General features: G+C 36.8%; 1 protein-coding gene across 2 annotated transcripts in view; it reads left to right on the top strand.

Moving 5' to 3' along the window:
- The window catches only part of pih1d1 (PIH1 domain containing 1), a 28,303-nt gene extending 2,130 nt beyond the window's left edge, over nt 1-26,173 (top strand). For both annotated transcript variants that reach the window (XM_051887903.1, XM_051887904.1), the window contains exons 3-11: nt 15,483-15,540; nt 15,674-15,862; nt 17,757-17,818; nt 18,313-18,394; nt 18,511-18,607; nt 21,599-21,631; nt 21,855-21,933; nt 25,801-25,944; nt 26,086-26,173. In XM_051887903.1, coding sequence (XP_051743863.1) covers nt 15,483-15,540; nt 15,674-15,862; nt 17,757-17,818; nt 18,313-18,394; nt 18,511-18,607; nt 21,599-21,631; nt 21,855-21,933; nt 25,801-25,944; nt 26,086-26,121 — 780 coding nt within the window. In that variant the 3' untranslated portion in view covers nt 26,122-26,173. The remainder of the gene's footprint in view (nt 1-15,482; nt 15,541-15,673; nt 15,863-17,756; nt 17,819-18,312; nt 18,395-18,510; nt 18,608-21,598; nt 21,632-21,854; nt 21,934-25,800; nt 25,945-26,085) is intronic.
- The last annotated feature ends 62 nt before the right edge of the window (nt 26,174-26,235 follow it).

Below are 26,235 nucleotides of genomic sequence, written 5' to 3'. Positions count from 1 at the left end.
GTTCAACCTTAATGAAGCGACGAGAATACTTTTTGTGTGCAAAAACAAAACAAAAATAACGACTTTATTCAACAATATCTTCTCTTCTGTGTCATTCTCATACGCTGTTTACATCCAACGCTTCCAGGTTCTACGTCAGAACGGCGACTAATTATTGGCCGGCTCCTGCGTCAGCATCACACACGCGTTGTGCTGCTCACGTGTACAGCTTTGGCCAATAGAGAATGAGAAGGTGACGTCACGTCATTTTCACTCGCGTTGCATTTCGGTAAGGCATTGCCATATTAGAAGGATACGCTATCCATTGCCATGGTTACTTCGACAGTGAGACCGAGAGAAATAGCGACAGCGAGAGAGAGAGAGCAGCTTGTTATTTGTTTGCATTTTTGTGGTACGGTGCAGTTTCTTGGAAAGAAATGAAAAAGAAGGAAGCAAAAGGAAAGTGGCTCTGTTTGGAGAGACTAAATAACACCACCAAGCACCGTTATTTAAAAAAAAAACTGTTTGACATCAACAGCATCGAGCCGTATGACCTGCCAGCTACAGAATGGACGAAAGACCCAGAAGCACTACCACCGCTCACATACCCTGACATCGTCAATTACCTGGTAAAGCACTTTGTGACCCCTCCTTGTCTGTGAAAGGTGCTACATAAATAAACTTTACTTACTTTCAATTACCTGGTTTATATGGTATTGGTGCGGTGCCTACACAATGCAAGAGTTCAGATGCTTTAAGTCATTGTGCATTGTGTAGCACCTTTCACAGACAAGGAGGGGTCACAAAGTGCTTTACAATAAAAATAACATCAACAAATAAAATAAATATGCATTAATATACTCTACAAATACCATCAATACAAATTTAATAACAGGCAAACCATATTGTTAATTAAAAGCTTGTCCAAAAAGATTTGTCTTTAGATGTTTTTTAAAAGACTCCACAGAACCCATAGTTCTTAACGTTAAAGGAAGAGAGTTAGAGAGCCTTGGAGCTACTACACAGAAGGCACGATCACCTCTTGTCTTAAGACGTGCTCTGGGAATAGGTCTTGGCCTGAAGACCTCAGGGACTGACCAGGGGTATGTGCATGCAATAGATCCTGTATATGAGAGGGTGCTTGACCATGCAAGGCCCTGTAAGTAATAACTAAAATTTTAAAATACACTCTAAAATTAATAGGAAGCCAATGAAGGGCCTTAAGCACAGGAGTAATATGCGACCTCCTGCTGGACCTAGTCAAAAGCCTAGCAGCTGCATTCTGTACAATTTGTAATCAATCCTTAGAAGATTTGTTCAAACACATGTACAAAGCATTACAATAGTCCAACCGTGAAGAAATAGAAGCATGAACAAGCATCTCCATTTCTTTTTTCAAAAGCATAGATCTAATCTTAGCAATGTTCCTGAGATGGAAAAAACAGGAACGAACTACGGACTGTTAAAACACATTTATCTGTTAAAAATAACACCCAAGTTTCTTATGTCACTGCAGTCAGAGGATGATAGACACCAATGATCTGCCTAATTTTAGGGGTAATGTTGTCTGGGGCAATAATCAAGTTGCAATAATCAAATGTTTAGTCTCCATTTGTTAATGGAGACTAAACATTCCTGCAAAAGAGACAGTTTGTCTAGTCTATCAGGACTAAAAGACATATATAATTGCATAAAAATGATAAGATATTATTTTGAAACTGCTAATAATCTTGCCAAGAGGAAGTGTATACAGATTAAAAAGCATGGGGCCGAGCACAGAACCTTGTGGCACACCACAGGACAAAGAAACAGAATTTGACATGAAAGATCCTATGGATACGGGAAAAAAATGTCAGAAAGATAAGAAGAAAACCAGTCCAGAGATGCCCACCAGAGAGTTCAGTCTACCAATCAGAGTGCAGTGATCAACAGTGTCAAACGCTGCGCTGAGATCTAGCAAGACCAGCACAAAACATTCACCTGCATCAGCAGACATCAGAATGTCATTTGAAATGAGGGCAGTTTCAGTTGAATGGCTTTTTACGAAGGCCAGACTGAAATTTATTCAGACTGAGATTTACATCAAGATTGCCAATTTTCCAATTTTTTCGATTAATTCTAATTTATGTTTTGCCTCGATTTTATTATTTTTTGAATCGAGAAATCGCGATTTTGAATAAAAATGTTAGCAAGCGTTCAATTAGACATGTTGACAATACAGCAATGAAAACCGTATTAGGAGAAGGAAATGATCCGACCTCACGATGGCACCGGCGCGCCTGATTAACCGCTCTCATGTGACGCTCTATGAACGGAGAACACATCACTAGCTATTCTTAAGCGGCTGTTCATTCAGAAATCCGTTATTGCATTATAAAAATGAGAGGCAGGCAGTGGAATGAGGAAAAAGTGCAAAGTTATTAAACGCGAGTTGAGCTGTTTTTTTTAACTTGACCGCCGTGTTTTTAGAATGCCGTTTCATGGGTGAGACGCTGCAAAAGACGCGAGACAAGTGCAACACCTAAACATGTCCGCCAAACATAAAAACAATAGGACAAATAGCGCAATGGAATGCAAAACCTGTAAACCTGTTTGATATTTCATGTTTGCATGATGGTGACAGGCTGAACGCTGCTGTTGTTTTCTGTATTTACAACGCATTTGCTGTTAATAGCCTATTACTGGTGTTATTTATTGCTATTTTTGGCTAAGAAATATTTAGCATTTTCTTATTTTATATTATTTCTGAGTAGGATGTGTTTAAGATAAATTTGTACAACATTTGTCTTCATATTTCAGGCATATTTCTGCAAAGATATTTAACAAATTGTTTTACATTTACACCATGTTGATCACTTCATGTGTGGTGCACTTGAAGTGGAACTTTTTTTTAAACAGATTGTTAATAAAGAGAATGTTACTTAAATCATATTGTAGTTAAGTTAAGGTGACTAGTTAAACAGTTAAAAAAAAAAATAAAATAAATTGAAATCGTGAATCGGTCAATCGTTCTGAAAAATCGAGATTTTATTTTTTTGCCATATTGCCCAGCCCTAATTGCAACAGCATGTTTAAAACATCTAGGAACCTGGCCCAGTCTAAGAGAGAGATTTATAATTGAGACCAAACACGGGCCAATAGATGTAACGGATTTTACTAACAGAGATGTAGGCAAAATATCCACAGGGCTTTGGCAAGGCTTCATCGTACCCACAAACTTATTGATGTCATTCAGGGCATGTGAGCGGTGGTAGTGCTTCTGGGTCTTTCGTCCATTCTGTAGCTGACAGGTCGTATGGCTCGATGCTGTTGATGTCAAGCAGTTTCTCTAAATAACAGTGCTTGGCAGTGTTATTTAGTCTCTCCCGATAGAGCCCCTTTCCTTTCGCTTCCTCCTTCTCCATTTCCGGGGCATGCTACTCCAGAAGAAATTTTTTTACATTTTAAAGATAAATTCATTAATCTGGTGCACTTTGAGATCTCCAACCCATGTTCAGTGTGCACACTGTACAAAGAAAATGTCTTGTACCTGAACTTTAAAGGGGACTCTATAGGGCTTGTGCGCTAGAGATGTGCGGATCAGCTCTAACATCACCCAAATCCGCTGTTAAAAATAAATCATCCACCCGTCAACTTCCCAAACCTATGATATTCTCTGATTTAGATATATGCACCTGATCATCACAAAATAATTATTAAATTAATGAATAAAAATTCTCAGTGTTAAGCATGATGATATAATAACATATGACATTTAAGTAGGCTGCTTTTAAATAAATATCTAAAATAAAAATTCTTCTTTGGCAAAATTACATTTCCTTAATAGCCTATAAACAGGTTTTACTCCCTTCAAACTAAAATTTTCACTGTTTCATTACATCTTTGTTGGAAACACTCTTATCAGAACAATTTCTGTTATGCTTGTGTATATTTTTAGTTAAAGCTGTTAAGTTTTTAAGCGATATCTCATGGGGGGATTTTGTGTTTTCCTTTGGGTTTTATATAATGACCACTAGAAAGTGGTCCTTGCACATTCCTTGCGTTTTACCAACTGAGAGTTCTGTGTCTTTATTAAAATCAACACATTAATGATTTATCTCTCATCCACCCGCGACCCACAACTCCTTGGAATGTTATTTTGTATTACTTGGCCGGCACAACCCGGCGGATTATCTGATGCGGATATAACCGTGATCCACGCAGAATGTCCTGAGTGGCTCCGTTCGAGGCCAGCAAGTTGTAGGGCTGGAGTGAAAGCGATCTTTTTGGCATGGAACCCCATTTTCTGCAGTGGGGATGGGCGGAACGGTTCAAGAATAGACATAGGCCGGGAAGCCGCAACAGAATCGTGGTAAAAGGGTATCTGAGCATGTGACTGCCTGTCTGAGTTTTGTCTACACTCGACAACCCTGTCCTTCTAAAATGGTGAAGCCTTACCGAAATGCAGTACGGAGTGAAAACATTGTGACATAACAACTCATTCTCTATACTGAGCCGGCATTTGGACGTAAACACGGAAGCCTTCACTGTGCTTACTGCGGAAACTGTGTAAGGATAATGACAGGGAAGGGAAGAGAAGAGGTCGTTGAATAAAGTCGTTATTTTTGTTTTGTTTTTGCGCACAAAAAGTATTCTCGCCGCTTCATAAAAATAAGGTTGAACCACTGCAGTCACGTTGACTGTTTTAACGATGTCTTTAGTACCTTTCTGGACCTTAAAAGTCATGATTATATTGTTGTCTATGGACGAGTCATATACCTCTTGGATTTCATCAAAAATATCTTAATTTGTGTTCTGAAGATGAACAAAGGTCTTACGAATGTGGAATGACATGACATGTAATTAATGACAGAAATGTCTTGATTTGCGATGGTGATAACTGTGGAAACGCGTCATCAACTGTGGAAACGCGTCATCACAGTCTGTGAAAAGGGTCTGGACACTAGTCCATATGACTTGTACACTATGAAAGGCTGAAAGAACCTCAGATGCTTTGATATCCTGAGATACAGACAATACAAACACACACAGATGTGGGAAAGCTTCCTTCCCTCCTGTCCTTCCTTTATATTTGTGTCTTCTCCTCTACTTTAGTCCCTTCACCCATTCTTCCCTGCACTCAGTTCACTCAGAATGATTATATGAAAATATGTTTTATTCCAGTGCAAGTGAATTAACACTCAGTCATGTTTGTTATCGTTTGAAATGTCTCAGTGCGACTGGTTCAGGGCTTTTCTGTATTAGCTTAGGTGCTATGTGCAAAATTTGAGGTGAAATGTTCACTTTTTCATAAAAGCATGAAATTTGGTACACTTGTACAGTTTGGGACCCTGAGCATTTTCAGAAATGGAGCCATCACAAAAAAGCCTTGTGGTTGCCATGGCGACCATTTTACTTTCTGCCATAACCAAATAATGTATTTTGTATCATATCTTCTGAATCAAACATGATAACACAGAAATGCTGATGTCTACCCCTATGTTTTGATGGATTACAATGATACCATATAAAACATCATAAACTGTTCAGGTGAATAGTTAATGGTGAATTCAGTGACGTGAGGAGGAAATCACAGTATTTGAGAATCTAGACAAGACTTTATAATATGTGACCCTGGACCACAAAACCAGTCAATTTTTGAAAAATTCAGCTGAAAGCTGAATAAATAAGTTTTCCATTGATGTATGGTTTGTTAGGATAGGACAATATTTGGCTGAGATACAACTATTTGAAAATCTGGAATCTGAGGGTGCAAAAAAATCAAAATAAAGAGAAAATCACCTATAAAGTTGTCCAAATGAAGTCCTTAGTGTAAGACAAATCAGCTCAAATGAAATTATTAACTAATTTATAGGGAATTTTAAAAGAGTCACTTAGTTTACGACCGAGCAACTGAATCGTCCAGCGTTCATTTGCTCGGGCCGTAATAAACTCTTGTAGCGGATATGAATATTCAACTATCGTGAAAACACTGTTTAGTAGCACAGTAACAATTAAATCGACAGTTTAAGACATTAAATTGTAAGCACATAACACAAGACACTTCCAATCTAATATCTAACACAAACACACACAAACATTCATACACGTTGCAGAAAGAAAGGAAGTGAGAAGGAAAGAGTTTTAAGAGAGGATGAAATGATGAGCATGATTTCTAGCAAAATATGCATTTCCTAAGACCTGTGACCCATGAATCATTTAATGCACCAGTTCAGCTTTAAAATCTGGAGGTACTTGCTTGTCGTGTGTCTTTAAATGCGGATTCCCTTGACGGCATCCTTGGCTTGGAGTAAAGGGATTTCATGAGTTAAGTTGGTTTGTTGCAGGTCCTTTTGGGTCCGGATTGATGTACAAATGGAGTCTCTCGTGGCTGAAGTTTGGAGTTGAGGCGGCAAAAGAGTCGTTGGTTTAACTTTGCGGCAAAACTTAACTTAGAACACGAGACTCTCGACGTAAAAAGAAAGGAAAGTTAAAGTAAAAGAAAAGAAATGTGAGTAAAAGTTGGATGGCTTGAATGAGCTGCTTGTCTGCCCTTCATCGTCTGTTCTTTGTCTTAAGCCATATTCTTCTTCTTTGTTCTTTTGAATTACACTCAATTTGTCTTAGTGATCTGACTATTTAACATAGGTGTTTGGTTCAACCTCTTTGAAGAGTTCTGGCCATTCAGGTATCGTCTTGTTTCAAAGGTGGCTTTGTCTCTCTGTCTCTTTTGATCTGGGGATTAATTTGTGTTGTCTTTTCACCCATTTGGTCACACAAATTGCTTAAGTTTGACCCCCTTTCTTAGCCAGGAAGCATGCACTTAGTACTTAGCAGAGAGGGTGTCGATAGACAGACCGGAGACGCGAATGTGTGTTGATAAGACTTGTATGGAGTTATGTTTTGAATGAATCATCTGAATGATTCAGTTGTCTGGTTCATCCAGGGTTCCTACATTAGCAACGCATATCCACTCACAGAAATAAATTTTTGATATATTTGCAGTAGGAAACTTACAAAATATCTTCTGGGAACATGATTTTTACTTAATATCCTAATGACTTTTGGCATAAAAGAAAAATCGATCATTTTGACCCATACAATGTATTGTTGGCTATTGCTACAAATATACCCATGCGACTTATGACTGGTTTTGTGGTCCAGGGTCACACATCATGTCTGTTGCATGCATGTTGTGTAGAGTTTCAAAAGCTTAATCCTTTTGTTCATTAACCCTGACAATACAGTGACTGTAAAGAGTAGAATATTCAACATAACCTTAGCAAAATAGCTTAAAAAGAATGTCAGACACAAAGATCTATTTCAGAAACACGTTTGTTTGAATGTTTTGTTGTTGTTGTTGTTGTTGTTGAACCTATTCTTCAGTCTTCTTCACAGTCTCTTCCACATTGACACAGAGCTGTTCACTTTAAGGAAGCTTTTTACATTTGCAGTGCCGACCGGCATCCTTTCTTGCAGCCACAGCTTAAGAGTTCAAAGGAAGATCTGGCTTGGCTGTAGAAGAGTTGATCACAATGGTCTCCAAATGCTTGGGTCCAACCAACCCCAGTCTGTGGCCACCAGTACATCCTTAGTTGGGGGATTTGGCCTCTGTTGTCATGTCATCTGGATTCCAGATATCCCAGCTATCTTCTTGCTCCTGGTTGCAAATGCAGATACTGTGTCACAGCCAGTGAAGGCATGGAACACAGGAAGGGCCTTGGATTTGTAACTGCCAGTAGTCTCCACATCCTGATGACATGGGCCTACAACCAGTACACTGAATCAAGACTATCTGCTAATCTGCTTGTCACCATTGACAACTGGTGTACCATGAGATGGCAAGAAAGAGTTTCACTTTATTTTAAGGTGTCTTTGTTACACTGCAATTATACATTTAATTACTGAGTAATATTAAGTAACTATATGTACTTACTTTAGGGTTATGATTGGGGTTTGGTTTGGTTTAGGGTTAGTTGCATGTAATTATGCATAATTTATAGTTATTACTGGAGTAACTAGATGTAACATACGTAACAATGACACTGTAAAATAAAGGGTTACCCAAGGAAGTCCTCAGTTTCTGTTATGGCACACTGGCCTGCACAAGAATCAAATCAGAATGCCTCTTGCATCCATGAAGAGGCAGATACAAGAATACTATTCCATGTGGCAGATTCTGCAAGAAAAGGATTTAAAAGATCACCCTGTTCACCCTGTGAGGAGATGTGGGTGGCATTTGGAACTGGCAAGAATACATACCTGCCCATGAGACTGCCAAGTCTCTGTGTCCTGACAAATCCAAGGCCCTTCCTGTGTTCTATGCCTTCACTTCACACAGCATCTACACTTGCAACCAGGGGCAAGAAGACAGCAGGGGATACCTGGACTGCAGATGACATGACAACAGAGGCCTTCAATGCCCTGTCAAAGGCTCCAAAAAGCATTTCAGAGGAGGTGATTTCCATTATGAACCACTTCACAATTCTCCTCTATGATCACACCAGCAGCCAACTCAACATCGATCAAGCTCGTCTTGCGTTGTTCACAAAGAAAGGAAGAGGAATGGATCAAATCCCCTCATCTAAAGATGCAGTGGTGCAGCACCTCAAAAGAGCAGTGTACCAAGGAGGACACTGTTGGGGACAAGCATTTAAGGTGGCACCAAATATGCCATCTCAGTCTGGGGTTGGATGGACCCAAGCGATTGGAGACCATTGTGGTCAAGCTAGTCAGGTAAGCTAGTCCACTCCTAAGTTGTGGCTGCAGTACAAAAAAAGCCATCTTAATGTGCACACCTCTGTGTCAATGTAGAGGAGACTGTGATGGAGACATTAGCTGCATTTCCACTGTCGGGCCAAAGGCGAGCGTGCCAAAGTGGGCCAACTGGGGCTTGAGGAGTGGTCATGAACAATGGTGGAGTTTACCTGAGTCAGTAGACGGTCAACACCGCTGCTTATTTCCCATGTTATCATATCAGGCTACCAGCTAACTTCAACTTTTAAGACATTTTAAACAATTTTCAGCTAAAAGCTCACTTTCAGACACCAGTGAGTATTTAAAATAACTTCCTTGTGATCTGATGGGGATTCTGATCACCGTATGAGGCAGAAATATACTTATATGTGATGCTAAAGTCTACTTATGCTAATCATTGCGATAATAAATACACACGTTTATGGAAAATACCAGAAACTGCTTGAGGAACGTAGACGACTCATATATGATTATAATCGTGTATTTATTTGGTTTAATGTTTTATTAGTCTCTTCCCTGTGCCTTTGTTGATACCGGACTAAAGCATCCGTATATCTGTCACACACTCCGGTTAACTCGTTTAACTCATAACTCCTTTTTTTCCTCTCATGAGCTCCCTCTGTTGCTCTGGCTGAAAGGATAACAGTATAGAGAGACAGATTGCTCAAACCTCCTCAGATTGCAATCATCGCATAATTTCAAGAAAAATTAATAGAAATGCTCAGAAATGTGACACAAACATATGATGTTTATCTGAATGTGTAAGCCTTTTGTGCATTCTTGTGATCGTAAATAAATGGGAGCAGCAGGTGCAACTGAATAGGTATGTGTTCTCTTTTTATGTGAAATGGTAAAAACCAGTTTGATTCAGCATGATTGATGTGAACTCTTGACACAAATTAATAAATTACTATTACTGTAATGTTTTTTATTGTAAAACATTGTCAAATATTGATGTTGGAATCTTAGGTCTTTAAGTAAAGACAAACGTTCACTTCTGTCATGCTCATTTTGTGATCTAGCTAGTGTTCAGTCAGGTGATAAAATGGTGAGGTCGTGTGACGTTGTTCTGTGAAGGCATGTTAAGGGCGGGTTTTAGGGAAGTGCTGTGGGGCTACTGGCCCGACAGTGGAAAAGTGGCTATTGAAGGATAGATTCAAGAACAAAACAATCAAATGTGTTTCTGGAATAGACTGCTCAAAAAAATTAAGGGAACACTCAATCATCACAGTATAATTAAACTTAAAAATGAAACACAGTCAATTAAACTTCAGGGATATCAATCTGTCCAATTAGGAAGCATAAGTAATTGTGAATCAGTTTCACCTGCTTTGGTGCAAATAAAAGTGCCCGGTCTCAGTTTTTCAATGACAGAGGCATTGATGCCATTGACTGGCCCTCATGTTCCACAGACCTGAATCCAATTGAAAACCTCTTGGACATTATGTATTGGAGCATCCAAAGGTCTGATCCAGGTATGGGAGTAGATTTCCCAGGACACCATCCATCATCTAATCAGGAGGAGCATGCCCAGATGTTGTCCTGAGTGGGGGCCATACTCACTACTAGGGCTCTACGGTTATGACAAAAAAATTGTTGATTATTCCCTTGAAATTGTAATTATTAATTATCACAGTTTACACTGAATTATGTTTTAAATAGCTTTATATAATTGTTTTAAGAAACTGCATGCCATAGTTGTATATGAAAATAAGCAAGCTGAAAAAACCTTTACTTTTCTATAGCATTAAGCCTCAAATGTCATTGGTTTGGTTTCTTTTTTAAATAAAAAAAAAAGTAAAAATATATGGTATTATAATGTTATACCAAAACTAAAATTAAAACAATAACCTGTAGAAAGAAAAAACACATCTTAAACACACAAAATAATGTTCTGTAAGTGGACATTTTTTGTTGTTGTTTTGTTTTTTGTAATTGCACTTTTGAATGATTACATAATTGTGACATCTGTAATTGTAATCACGATTAGAAATTTGATTCGTTGTGCAGCCCTCACACTACAGACTTACATTATGAGTTGCTGTGATGAACTTAATGCAAGTTGGATCAGCTTGCAACTTTTACATTGATTTTTGGTGTGATTTTTGAACCCAGTCCTCAGTGTGTTGATGATTTTGGTTTCCATTGACTGTTGTCACAATTTTGTTATTAACAAATTACAGAATGTATATGAATAAAGATTTTCAAATTGTATATTTTATTCATTGAGATGTGTGATTTAAGTGTACCCTTATTTTATTTTATTTTATTTTTTATTTTTTTTGAGCGGTGTAGATTTACAGTATTTGAAGTAAATCTTTGTGTCTGACATTCTTTTTAAGCTATTTTGCTAAGGTTTCCAGACATTCAGTATTACGTGTTTTCCAGATGTCAGGTATGCATCATTTACTCTTATTTCTGAGCATTTGATGTTTTGTATTGATCATCTTTAAACTGATTAAGTAATTCACCTTTCGCCAGGAGTTTGATTGACAGGCGATCTGACCAATCATGATGCTGAAACAGGCATTTTGTCTGACGAACAAACCAGACAGTTGGTGGACTTGAACTTAAAAAATAGTGTGTATTGATGTCTTTCTGCGGGTTGAAACAACATACTTTCTAATGTTATTTCATGTTTATTACTAGTAGGAAGTGATGGTTCATGTGCCGCTTGAACTGAGACGCTACAGCGATCTGTCACGACACATTAAAGAGCCACAAAACAGTATTTGTTGTTTGAATTTCTTAAAAAAAAAAGACAAAATTTGAAAGCTGAGAGACCTGAGGCTTTGTTTCATACCAAAAGTAACCTGCTCTGTCTTGTCTGTTGGCGTGTTGTCAGTGTCCTCTTTGCTCCACAATGTATTTTTCAATTTGAGAACATGATTTGTGGCACCATGGCTTGTCAGAAAAAACAACAGTAACTGAGGGGGCGGGTCTTTACGAAGGGTCAGTTAGCACTGGTTTTACTTAGACTGTAACGGCTAATAAAGGGAATTTTGTCTACTGTTGGAGTTGTGCCCTTTTCCCAGGGTCTCCATTCTGTTCCTCAGTGGGGTGTGAACTCCCACGTCTACAATCATTAATGCAAATTCCCATTGTTAGCTCCTCCATTTGGATAATATTTAACTTGGTCTAAGTACTCAAGGAAAGGTTGCGAAAGATTCAGGGCTTTTCTGTATGCAGATCATCCCATAATGCTGAGTGTCTTCCATACACTCTGTGTTATATTTGATCTCACGCCATCTCAAATCTCACGCCAACTGAGATTTAGAGTTCCGGCTAACACTTGGCACTGCTTCAAGCTTACTTAGACTGTAAAGGCTAATAAAGGGAATTTCCAGTAAGGATAACAGAATGTTGCTTGACTAATCTAAAATACCTCTATTTATTGTAATATTACTCTAGCTAAGTGTACATGGGAAAACCATGGCATGACCAAACCAAAGCTACTATCACAGAATGTCATGTTGGTCGGCTTATATCTGTAGTAGTGGTCATGACCTCAGACAAGAGATAATGTTGCTTTAATTCAAGAGTATACAGATCTATGGGGACTAAACAAAATTCTTTTATAGTATAGTATAGTCAACTGCCTCTGCCTCTGTCCAGGCAGGGATCCATATGCAAAGCTTTATTAAAAGTGAGCGTGGTCGTACAGGCAGGGTCAAACGGGAACAAACAGGAACAGCAAGGGACAGGCAGAATCGTAGTCAGGATATAGGCAATGGTCAGGACGGGCAGATATCACTCACAGAACAGAATACCAGGCAAGGATCAAAGGCAGGCAGCAACGGGTCGATAACGGGTAACAGGCAGGAACGGGAACAGACAGGCAGACAGGATAATAAACGCTCAGAAATGCAACAACAGTTAACAAGACTTCGCCAAGAGGTGGTGTGTGAGTGAGTCTTAAATAGTCCAGATAATAGGCTACAGGTGTATGTGGCAAATGATGATTGGTGTGGAGTGTGCATGTGACAGGCAGGGAGGATTATGGGAAGTGTAGTCCAGGAACTGACAGGAATCGTGACACCAGTGACCAAGACTGGTGAATTTGTGATCGTGGGAAATGCGTAAAACAGCCAGCACAAGACCCTGAGTGACATTGCATTGATATCCAAATGACTGAATAGAGTATAAAGTAAAGAGTTAAATAGAATAATCAAGTGTCTAGATAAATTATCATATAAATGACCAATAACCAATTGGCATTCCAACCTAAATTCAAGGTCATAACAAAATGGAGTCAGATAACAATTTAATTGGAATAAAAAACTTTGCACACTGAAAAGACCGAACCCACAGGAAACCTTCACTAGTTCTATTGGAAACCGTCATTGGGACAGTTGGGCAGGCCTTACGCACTATTTATTTATTTACTCTTTATCATACAATACAGCATCTGTGTGAGTTCCAGATTGTAAAAATTAAATGTTTAATTTTGGGGTGAACTATCTCTTTAAGTCAGAAAGAAAAGTTATGCACTTTCATTTGTCTGATTAACCATTTTTTATTAGAATATTCTACTTTTGCATTGTCATCCAGATTATATATATATAGAGAGATCTGTTTGTACTATAGGTACACCTGATTTTTTTATCTATGTTCGTGAATTGACTGTATATTTGTGTGTATGTATATATGTAACATTATCAATACCATTGTTTTTTGGGAAGAAATTAAAGAAATTAATACTTTTATTCAGGAAGGATGCATTAAATTGATCAAAAGTGACAGTATAGACATTTATAATGTTGCAAAAGCTTTATATTTCAGATAAATGCTGTTCTTTTGAACTTTCTATTCATCAAATAATCCTGAAAAAAGTTGTACACAACTGTTTTCAACATTGATAATAATAAAAAATGAGCAGCAAATCGGCATATTAGAATAATTTCTGAAGGATCATGTGACACTGAAGACTGGAGTAATGATGCTGAAGATTCAGCTTTTACATCACAGGAATAAACTGCATTTTAAAATATATTCAAATAAAAAACAATTATTTTAAATTGTAAAAATCTTGCACAATATTATTGTTTTTGCTGTATTTTGGATCAAATAAATGAAGCCTTGGTGAACAGAAGAGACTTCTTTTAAAAACATTAAAAAAATCTTACCGTTCAAAAACTTTTGACTGGTAGGGTACATATATATACAGTCATGTGAAAAAGTTAGATGCCCTATTGAATTCCATGGTTTTCTGTATCAAGACAATAATAAAAAAATCATCTGGCTCTTGGCAGGTCCTAAAATTTGGAAAATAAAACCTCAGATGAACAACAACACATGTCATGACATATTAAACCGTATCATTATTTATTTAACAAATAGAAAGCCAAGATGGAAAAGCCATGTGTGACAAACTAAGGACACCCTATAATTCAATTGCTTATAGATCCACTTTTAGCAGCAATAACTTAGTAATCATTTAAGTAAGTAATCATTTTCTGTATGACTTTATCAGTCTGTCACATTATTCTGGAGGAATTTTGGCTCACTCTTCTTTACAACGTTGCTCCAGTTTATTGAGATTTGTGAGATTTGTCTATGCACAGCTCTCGCCACAGTCGGGATGAGGTCTGGACTTGTCTGGGCCATGGCAACACCTTTATTCTTTTCTTTTTCAGCCATTCTGTAGTAGATTTGCTGGTGATCTTCAGATCATTGTCCAGTTGCATGACCCAGTTTTGGCCAGGCCTTAGCCGTCGGACAGATTTTCTCACATTTGACTCTAGAATACTTTGGTATACAGAGGAGTTCATGGCCGACTCAATGACTGTGAGATGCCCAGGGCATGTGGCTCCTGTGACTCACCCCTCCACCAGCATGCTTGACTTTTGGTATGAGGTGTTTGCTCTGGTATGTTGTGTTTAGTTTTCACCAAACGTGGCACTGTGCATTATGGCCAAACATCTCCACTTCGGTCTTGTCTGTCCAAAGGACTTTGTTCCAGAAGTCTTGTGGTTTGTTCAGATGCAACTTTGCAAACCTAAGCCATGCTGCCATGTTTTTTTAGAGAGAAGAGGCTTTCTCCTGGCAACCCTTCCAAACATGCCATACTTGTCCCGTCTTTTTCTAATAGTACTGTAATGAACTTTATCATTTAACATGTTAACTGAGGCCTGTAGAGTCTGAGGTGTAGTTCTTGGGTTGTCTAAAGTTTCTCTGAGCATTACACGGTCTGATTTTGGGGTAAATTTGCTGGGACGTCCACTCATGGGAAGATTGGCAACTGTCTTGAATGTCTTCCACTTGTGAATAATCTTCCTAGAATAATGGACTCTGAGCAAATTGGCCGTTTAACTTTTCTCTGATTGATGGCAGCAACAATTGCTTCTCTAAGATCATTGCTGATGTTTTTCCTCCTTGGCATTGTGTTAACACATACATGAAGACTCCAGACCAGCAGACTACCAAAACGTCTGCTTTTAGTTTAGTTTTAGTTTGCCACACATAAATTTTCCATTTTTACCTAGTTTTTGTTAAATAAATAATGACACTGTGTAATATGTCATGTGTTGTTGTTCATCTGAGGTTTTATTTTCCAAATTTTAAGACCTGCCCAGTACCAGATGATTTTTTTTATGTTCATATACGGAAAAACATGGATGTCCCTTTGGATAAAGGGATCTGCAGTACCAAATGCACAAATGCAGATGTTTATCATGAAATTGTAAATTAAATTTCATATCATGTGGTAACTAAATTAGAGAACAAGTCTAAGACAAAAATATTATTTGTTTTGTCCAACATTACAGACCATGGGAAAAATGCAAAATGACAGTCCCCCTTCCAAAGTCATCCGTCCACAGCCAGGTTAGTCTGATATTTCAAAACATCTTCTCAGGACTGGTGAGGACCAGTATATTTAGAGTGCTTATTGGTGGTGTTTGTATTTATTTTGTCATCAAACCCATCCAAATTCATCTGAATTTTCTCTCTATGCCAGGCATGTGCGTGAAGACCTCCTCAGTGTCAGACAAACAGAAGGTCTTTCTGAATATTTGTCAATCACAAGCGGTACCACCCCCTCCTCATCTGTCCCAGGAAGCACTTGTGAAACTACTGGAGTCAGAGGACCCGACAAGTTACAGAGTGCCCATGAGTCTTGGCGAGCCACACACAGAAGTGGACAACAGTGAGAGATACAATCACATTTCCAAATTTGCTCCATTCTCCTTTTATTATTGTTTACCCTAATCCAATCTAAAATCCATTGTTTGACACCAAAACGGGAGGAAATAAGGCGTCATTCCCACGCGCCTTGAAAGTACTTGGATTTCAGACACATGAATTCAAGGCCTGGAAAGTACTTGAAAACAAATATTATTCCTTGAAAGTGCTTGAATTAAATTTTAAAATAAACTCTAAAAAGCCTGTCAAAAAGCGCACACTCTAAAAGCCTGTCAAACGCTGCATTTGCTGGACAAAGTTATCATTCGCATCTTATTCTGCTAATACTGTCAATACACACAAGGTTTAAACCATCGGTTAAGTGTAAAGTAAAAGTAAACAGTTGAGAGAAAATCGAATGTGTGTCAATAAATTAGATGCGCGCAAGAGCCTTAAAGGGACGGACAACAAATGCTGCGACTTGTCCTTAAAGGGATAGTTCAACCAAAAATGAAAATTCTGTCTTTATTTACTTACTCTAAAGTTATTCCAAACCGGTATTAATTTCTGTCTTGTGCTGAACACAAAAGAACATATTTTGAAGAACGTGGGTAACCAAACATTTGCTGGTACCCACTGACATCCATAGTATTTTCTTCCCTACTATGGAACTCATAAATTAGTATTTTTAATTATAATAATAATAATTCCTTACATTTATATAGCCCTTTTCTGGGTACTCAAAGCGCTTTACATACGGAAAGATGGTGCTTTTTAACAGCATAGTGTCCCCATCACTATACTGGGGTGTTAGGACCCACACAGACCATAGGGTGAGCACCCCCTGCTGGCCTCACTAACACCTCTTCCAGCAGCAACCTAGTTTTCCCAGGAGGTCTCCCATCCAGGTACTAACCAGGCTCAGCCCTGCTCAGCTTCAGTGGACAACCAGTCTTGGGCTACAGGGTGATATGGCTGCATTTATCTTCATCCACTTTATCTGAAAGTCTGCCATTCTTTTTTCTTTTACCTTAACTTTTTTAATATATAGGGAAATTAGTTTGACAATACTGCTCAGTCACTGGCAAAATAGCAAAACCAACATGAAAAAGATTTGTGATCAAATCATGAATTGTGATATTTTTGCCATGTCGCTCACCCCTACTTATTAATAAGAATATTATGCATACTATGTAGAGTTAGTTTTCCCCAAAGGGGGCGTTTTCCCCCACTCTACCTTAAATTCACAATTGTGAATTAAAAAGTCAGAATTGCGTGATTATAAAGCCACAATTGTGTCTTATAAAATCGGAATTGTGATATATAAATTGCAATTCTGATTTTTTTTTTTCTCAGAAGTGCCCATTTATATCTCTCAATTCTGACTTTTTCTCAGAATTTCATGCTTATATCTATAATATATTGTATATATTCTGACTTTAATAAGCCACAATTACAATCCATATAATCTTTTTTTTTTTTTTTCACTCAATTGCAAAATGTATTTTTATAATATTCTCTCTATATTATGTTTTTACTCAAGTAATGATTCATAAAAAATGAAAACCAAAACTAGTATGGAATAATTGTTAACATTAGGGATAAGAAAGCTGCAAACAGTTTTAATATATTTCCAAAATTAATGTACAAATGATTCTGTACCTCTTCCGAGTTAAAATGGATGCAAATGCAATAGGAGGATTAAAATACTAAGTACTGTAAGAGGTCTTTCATGACGCTCCATATGCTGGGATGTGAATTTGATAGGTGCTTGATATAAAATAAACGGTGCTTTAAAAAAGTCCTTGAAAGTCCTTGAATCTGGTGTTCATGAAAGAGTGGGAACCCTGTTAACTGTGAATGGCAAAACAACCACCTTAATTTTTGATATGCATTCTGAATATTTTTATGTTTGCCAGGCTCACAAGGCTGTACTGTGTATGATGTCGTGATCAATGATGAGTTCTTCCAGAAATGTCAGGTATGTGTCTTGTATGTGAACGTATACATCGAAAGTACCTCAGGAATATGCATTTATTGTGTAAGGAAGTGGGTTTTGCCAGCCCACTCATTGGACGTGTTATTGTCCAAGATGGAAAAATAAAAATGCACTATGGTGCAAAAGATGGTGTTTTAGTTATATACAGTGAGGGGTAGTTATTATTGCAGAGATGTGACAGAGCATTATAAATAGCTCTTGATACTAACAATCACATTTAATCTCTGTCTCCTCCACACCCGGAATCACACATCATATAATAACCACTTGGTAATTATGCTTTAATGTACTGTATATGTGTGCATGCGACGTGAGTTTATTGTAGCGGGGCGATGACTGCATTGAATATGAATGAACTAGAGTTATGTGCATCCGGACAGGACAGGCAAATTCAAATGTGTTCGTATCAGAGCCAGCGCCATCCTGCTCTGCTCTCTCTCCACAATTATCATCACTGTTTATGCTTGACCCAACAGAAAGATATCCTGTTCCAGCAATTTCTTATTGCAGTTTCTTTGGAGGGACTGGAAAACAAATACAACCTTGAGTTAAGCAGAGGTCAGCCTAAATATAGAACATCTGATATTCATTTCCCTGCATGTGTCTACTTAAGAACATGCCTTTTCTATGCCATGTTACTGATTCTATCCTATCCTTTTTTTTTTTTTTTTAAGATATTAAGATTTTGAAGAACAGGAAGTTCATGGGCTCTGTTGCAGAACAAAACATTCGTACCAAGAGCAAGCCAATTATCCAGGAAATTGACTCAAAGTGAGTTCTTCATCTCTTTGGTGGATTGAGGGTGGTGCTGAAGCGGGTTGTAAGAAGGAGTGTGAGATCGACTCTAATAATACAACTAATGTTCATTACTAGGTCTACTCTTTAAATTTTTCTAAAAAAATTATTGGAATCTATTGAGCCCCGCATATGACATGCAGGAAAAAAGTATGTATATTGTGGCCATGAATTAACAATTTGTTCCCACAACTTACTAATACGTCAGCACGTTTTACTAATTTGTTCCCTTGTTTTAAGTAAATCATGCACACGATATAATAATTTGTTCCTTCGTTTTACTAAATCATGGCCACGTTGTAATAATTCGCTCCCTCGTATTAGTTCAATCAAAATGCAGAAACAAATTAGTTCAGCGTGGCCATGACTTACTAAAATGAAAGAACGGATAAATAAGTAATGGGAACAAAATTCTTAATTCGTGGCCACAATTTAACTGAAATGAGTGAACAAATTCTTAACATGTGGGATAAATTAATTATAATTAATTATAAAATATTTTTGTCTGCATGTCATGTCTGGGGCTCCTTAGGAATCAGCTGTTAAATTGTTTCAGAAAATTCAAATATTAGAATAGAACACCAGTGTCTATGTTAACTTAAAACTGTAGAATGATTTAAATGATTTCAATAACTTTACAGTTCAAACATTAGAAGTTTTGACAAAAAACAAATTTGTTTTATAAAATGATAAACCTCACATTCAGAATTATAAATGATTATGTATTTTACATATAACTGGTCTAAACAAAAAAAAGTGGTAGATGGGCTGAATGGAAATGCAAATTCACTCTTTGAAAGTGGATGGCTCTTATGGAAAAGAAGAAATACAGCAGTTACCCCTGTACATAAAGCAGCGCTGTGACATAAAAACAACTGTGTTAGGCATTATACAGATGTAGAACATGCCTTTGAACTCGCTGTTGGTGAGAAGGGTGCGCAAAAGTGCAGCTGGTATTTGTGTATTGATATAGAGAAAAATGAGTATCAGTGTTTTTGATAACACTAAGCAGCAACATATCATATTGGTACATTGTAAGTATCATTGCATTTAGCTGTTGGTAGCTAGCAAGATGTCTCATTGAACTTTTTCTGGCTTTATAATTTGTGCATAAAAGAAGTGATAGATTGTGTAGTAAATTAGCTCAAAAGAAATATGAATTTTTTTATAACTTTTAATTATAAATATTTGGATCACTTTCTAAGAAATGTTCATTTCTGGGGTATGGGAATTAACTTTCTTACTGTATAGTACTACTCAGAGCATGTAGTCAAAATCTGCATGAGTAGGGACTCCAGTTATGAGCAAAACAGCAAACAACCTTGAATGTGATACAAACAAGACACTCAAATTATTCTAACATACACCCATATACAGGCATACAGCTTAGCAATGGAAAGAGAGCTGAAGCATAATACAGGAAAGCAAGAAGTTATAGCATTCTTTGAAATGCAGAAGATTAACAGCCTTGAGCAAACCATCAGTTTCTTAAAGGGTTAGTTCACCCAGAAATGAAAAATTGTTATTTATTACTCACCCTCGTGTCGTTCCACACCTGTAAGACCTTCATTCATCTTAAGAACACAAATTAAGATATTGTTGATGAAATCCGATGGCTCAGTGAGGCCTGCATTGAGAGCAAAGCCATTGAAACTCTCAAGGTCCATAAAGGTACTAAAAACATATTTAAAACAGTTCATGTGAGTTCAGTGGTTCTATCTTAATATTATAAAGCGTCACAAATACTTTTTGTGCGCCAAAAAAACAAAATAACGACTTTTCAACAATATCTATATGGGCCAATTTCAAAACAGAATTTTCATTTTTGGGTGAACTAACCCTTTAATTCTAACACACCCCCACTTTAAAAGAAGTAGGGATACTTAATTTATAAATAATGAGACTAAGTTTGATACTTGCATGTCTCGCCCATTTGAATAAAACTGTCCTGATGCAATTTGTTGTGGCTCCAGTTGATCTTTGCTGATGTTGTCTTGATGAGAGAGAACCAGTTGAAGTCAGCTTTGTCAGTGGACAGTAAACAGTTCATGATTTAAATTTCAAAGTGAATTTTAAGTACATGTTTTAAGTACTAATTGTACATGTAGTACATTTTGTGTACACTGTTTTCTAGATAATGTTATCAGCTTCAGCCAGTGAAAACATATATATGATGTTGGTTCACTGCTTTGAAAAAAAATTGAGAAATAATACAAAACCTCCATAACTTATCACAAAAAAACCCCCCAGCAATTTTTTATTTTTTTTATTTACAACAACCTCGTGTATTAAAAATACTCAAACAAAAAAGTGCCATTTCTCATTTATTTATTTAAATGTATTCATTTATTAAATTCAAAAGCAAATTTATCAGTTGTAACTTACTTTGCCAACCATACATAAATCTTTCTGCCAATGTTCTAACATGTCTGGTGATACAGCACTTAAACACAATGGATAGTTGCTCATACTTGGCATCAACAAGGTGTGCCTGAAGGAGGGGTGGGATTTCCTATATTTTACTTTATGGGTTATTCATCATTTTCTATAGTAGCAATCTGAATAACGGTATGAACGCATAAGTGATATATTTAGAATCTACCTGTTGATAAATTATAGATAACCAGGCCCTTGTTTGGTTGTATGATAAATATTTTATCTAATGGTTATGCTTTCAGCTACCAATAAGTTTAATGCTCACTTTTTAATACATTTACCATAATGAAATTCATTCCACTGAATGCTGCCAATTTTGTTTCAAAATCAGTGCCAAAAAGCCTGCAGATTCTGGACCTGGTCCTAAGTTATCAGGGACACTTTGTCTGTCTGTGTGTGTCAGTATGTGTGGTCCATTCTGTTAACATACACAACTGCTGCTCTTTGCTCTTCTCTGCTCTTCCCATCTGTTGTTCACACAACTAAAGCTGTAACTAGAATTGCTCTAATCACTTTGTTCTTTGTGGACAGGGAACCTCACTCCTTGCCTTCATCAATCAAATGGTAAGTTAATATAGAGTTGTTTGAATGCATTTGTGCATCTAATCAGTTTTTAAATTGTTTGGTTTGACCCTTTCGAATGTGTTTTGTTGGACAAACCAGAGATGAGTACAAAGACTTTAGTTTCTCTGCCAATTGTTATGCTCAGTATGATAAATTGTTATTGTCAGGCAACTTCACCTAAAACTTAATAAGTTATGCCTTTATTGTGCTTTATTAATTCCAGTCCAGAATTCACTTTATTAGTGGAGTCCCCAAGTGGAAATGCAGAGTATCTGATAGCTGAGATCCTGCTTCCTGGAGTGGTGAGTAATGGCGGCCTGGTTTTGGATTACATTTAATCACGTTAACAAAAAGTACAGGGTTTCCGCGGGGCATTAAAAAGCATTAAAAGCTATTAAATGGATTTTGCGAAAATTAAGGCCTTAAAAGGCATTAAAAGTCAGTAAATTTAATTCCTACAGGCATTAAAAATTTTAGATAGTTTTGAAGAAAAATAATACTACCGGTTTATTTTGAATATAGTCTTCATAAAATAAATAACTTTGATACAACACTCAACCGTGTTTTCTTTACCGTGTTTTTGAGTGATTCAGCGATTTGAATGATTCAGTGACCAATTAAGAGTTTTAAGGGGTGTATGCAGGACATAATTTGGGCCCCCTTCTTCCAGATGAATGTTTTCTTCTTCTTCTTCTTTTGGCGTTTAATTAGAAATTGAAATAATTTATTAGTTAACATTTACATTATTTCAAGTAGGCCTAACATCTCCCTCCACCACCGAAACGCGATCACACCGGTGTGATTAGAACGTTCAGAACATCATAATTCAAACGTGCTTTCACCTTGGCTGGAGCTGTAAGAGACAGACGCGCTTAGTGCTTTTCATATATCACAACTATTCTCAAATACACAGTGTTTATTTGAGGTTTCAGACATTTAAATAGACATTAAAATTAATGCATTTTAATCCCACGAGGGCACCACTACATAGGCTATTTTATTTATGAAAAATATATATAAACAGAAACCAGCGTTGGGATTTTATTAATGGGTCACAGACACTTATCCATTCTAATTTCGTTTAATTCGAATTTAATAATCAATTAATGAAATGATAATGATCTCGTCGGTTGAACGTCAGGGAAACGTCAGGGGAAAAAAACCCCGAAATAATATTGACAAGGCAACATTTCTAATTTTCGTTTAGTTTGTTTTTCCACTAATATGTATATTTTCCTATATTTCAGGTTTATTTCAATTAGCACAAATGTTTTTAATAGTTTTAGTTTTTGTTAGTTAACTATAACAACCCTGCCTGGGCAAAACATCCACAGAACTGCATTAGTCAATTTTCCAGCTGTTCAAGCCACGGATGTTTACAAATATTTACGAATTATTTAATTCCGTCTGGGATACGCTCATCGAGGCCAATAAACCTACACAGCTATTGTTGCAAACATAATTTACATTACTTTTAAGAATAATAAAGGTTGGAAAAGTGATAATAATGTGCCTCTTTTGAGGTATTGTCTCCACTTTCATTTATCAATTTTATTTTGATAAATAGGCCTAGGGTGTTTAAACGACACAAAACACTCACTTCCACATATTTGACAATCAGAATATATCATATAATTCATGATATAGTTAACAAGTTAGGCCTATATATTCAATATTTTGAATAAAAAGGAAAAATGAAATAAACGCGATACATATCTGCCTGGTGGCTACAATAGAGCCCATAGAATATAGAGACTTCCCCAGCCAACACAACCAAATTCTGTTTTGCACCCACACAGAAGACCGCTTGCACTATAGATTTCTTTAAGGTCTTTCGACACATCCGCGTCCAACAATCATCTCCAATATTTCGTTTAGCCTATTTGTAAGGGCCCATTTCGTAAGGGGAACTTCCTTTTAACGTCTTCATCCATACTCTGCTGTTATTATCTTTGCGCGTGGGAGTTCATTATTATGCGGTGAGTGGCAATGTGAAGCGGCACTCGAGGCTTCAAGTTTCCAGGACGCGCATCTCAATGCAGTGAAATCCGGTGGGTGCTCGGGCTCAGATACTCTCCATTCAGTTTAACCAATAAAAAGTCGTTAGAGAATCAAGAACCTCTGACTGCAGCGCACACAGCTTTCTTCTAGTCGCTATAGTTCATTTGAGGCAGTTTCCGTGGCGTTATTTGCTCTCGCTCAGATATTGCGCGTGCGGCTGTGCGCGCTCAAACTTTGTTCCATGTAAATCAAACATGCTTTTTCTCTAGAATTGTCTTCTCTCCTGGATTTAATGTTGCTAGAAGCTATCAACCATCAAACGTACATAACTGACTGTTAAAAAATTGTAAATTAAGTATCGTTTTATATAATAACTCCATGTACAAATTATATCATTTTCAAACGTAGCCTACTTTAGTCAGCCAGCTCTCTAGATATTTGTATTACCTATTTAATATATATATTTTTTTTAAAGTTAAGTGCTTATTGTAGTCTAAATAGATGCTTATTGAATTATTATATTTAGCGAACCACTACTGATCATCAAATAGGACTATATCAGCATGAGAGTAATCAAAATGGCTCGGGGAATTTATGACTCTGGATAATCTGTATTTTTTAGAATAGAGTTCACAGTTTTTCCACGATTCAAAAAGCAAATTACACAATCAAACAAAATAATATGTAGGGCTAATTTACTTGAGGTTCTGACAAAATGTTTTATTTAATGTTCAAAATTAATTTATAAATGTCTAAACTGTTACAGATTAGTCTAATAAATTTTTATTATTATTAATTTAAAGAATTCATCATGTAAAAAAAAAAAAAAAAAAAAAAAAAAAAATGAAATTAATGAATGAAATACATTTTAACAGTCACTGGTCGCCACCTACTGGCATAACAATATAACAGATACGATGTTTATTTAAAGCTTAGTTTCAAAGGTCGTCTACTCATTTTGATCGCGGCTACCGCAGCATCTTTATAAAGTTTACTTAAAATTCTGGCTACGCCACTGACTCACATTCACTTCTTACATTCTATAATTCACAGATTTAAATTGTATTTTACTACAATATTATTAGTTAACGTGTTCGTGTATGTAAGATAAAAATCACACACACATACACACACACACACACACACACACACACACAAATCCAAAATCGTGATTTGGGGCCCTCTAGCGTCCTGGGCCCATATGCCTGGCATACTCTGCAACCCCCCTAACGGCGCCCCTGCCGATTCATAAACGGCTGCGTCATTCTTGAATGAATCAGCCGTTTGAACGAATCATTTGAATGAATGACTCACTTATTAAGACGGTCACTTGCCGCCACCTACTGGCGGTTTACTATCATTTTCACCCCAACATTTCTTGTATTTTTAAAAAAATATTTAAAACAATCTCATAGCATTATTTAATGCAGTTGTATTTTTTTTATTATTGTAAATTATTTAATTTGATTGGTAACAGCCCTATAGTGTTACTATTGTTATTCTAATTAAATTGATTAAATTTAAGAATTTAAAATGAAAGATGAATCATACATTTAATTAGATTGGGGGGGGGTGGGGGGATGCCCTTTATAAAGGTAAAATCATATATTTCAAAGCTGCAATATTCTGAAAGAATATTCTGAATGAAAGAATATTGTTTCAGAGTAAATTTATATTTACACCACACAAAAATCCCATTTTTTTCCGATTTACTTCTCCGTAGGACAAGCACATGACGAGGCTTAATGTCGAGCCCTGCATGTAGTCTTAATGGGCCACGTTTCAGTCACTATTTCACATTGTCTGACAACAAAAAGAAAAATAAATAGATTAAATAGTTTTATTGGGATTTTGGCTGCATTAAAATACATTATGTGAGCACAAAGAGTAGCAGCAGAGAAACAAACAAATCTAAAGGGTTGACACTTGGCAGAATGCAAATGCATTAATGACATAATGAATATTATAATTGCCATATGACATCATCTATTGACTTTTAACGAATAATATATATATTAGTTAAAAGTCGATAGAGGTCATATGTATATATGGCATTAAAAATTTAAAAATTGGCATTAAAAAGGCATTAAAAAGCATTAAATTAGATTTGATGAAACCTGCAGAAACCCTGAAGTAAATGTTGTATGATTCACTGTCTTCCTCACTAGATATCTGCTCGCTCTCTTGTTCTGGACTTGGGAGAAGACAGACTAGTGCTGATTGCTAGGCCTGCTCTTTTCCACTTGGATATTTTCTTTCCCCTGCTTATTGACCAAGAAAACAGTGTTGCCCAGTACAACACAAAAACGCAGGTAAGTTCTGCCAGAATAGTGTGGTTTGCCTTGCTTCCTTCCATTTGTTGTTTTTTTTGAGCGCTACACAATTACTGCTTATTATATTTATGCTGGTGCAGATTTGCAGTATCTCACAGTCTTTTCCTGTCTTCCTTTCAGATGCTCACAGTGACCATGCCAGTAGTGTCTTCATAAAAAAATTGTTACAAAGCCATTATTTCGTAATAAACTGACTTCATTTTGTACACAGAGTGTTATGTGTGCTTTCTATTTACTCAAGATTTAATCATTAACATAGCTATAGATGTT

The sequence above is a fragment of the Ctenopharyngodon idella genome, chromosome 3 (genome assembly GCF_019924925.1).
Source record: "Ctenopharyngodon idella isolate HZGC_01 chromosome 3, HZGC01, whole genome shotgun sequence".
NCBI classification, from domain to species: Eukaryota; Metazoa; Chordata; class Actinopteri; order Cypriniformes; family Xenocyprididae; genus Ctenopharyngodon; species Ctenopharyngodon idella.
The sequence above is the reverse complement of the archived record's forward strand: the minus strand, read 5'-3'. Positions and strand labels throughout refer to the sequence as shown.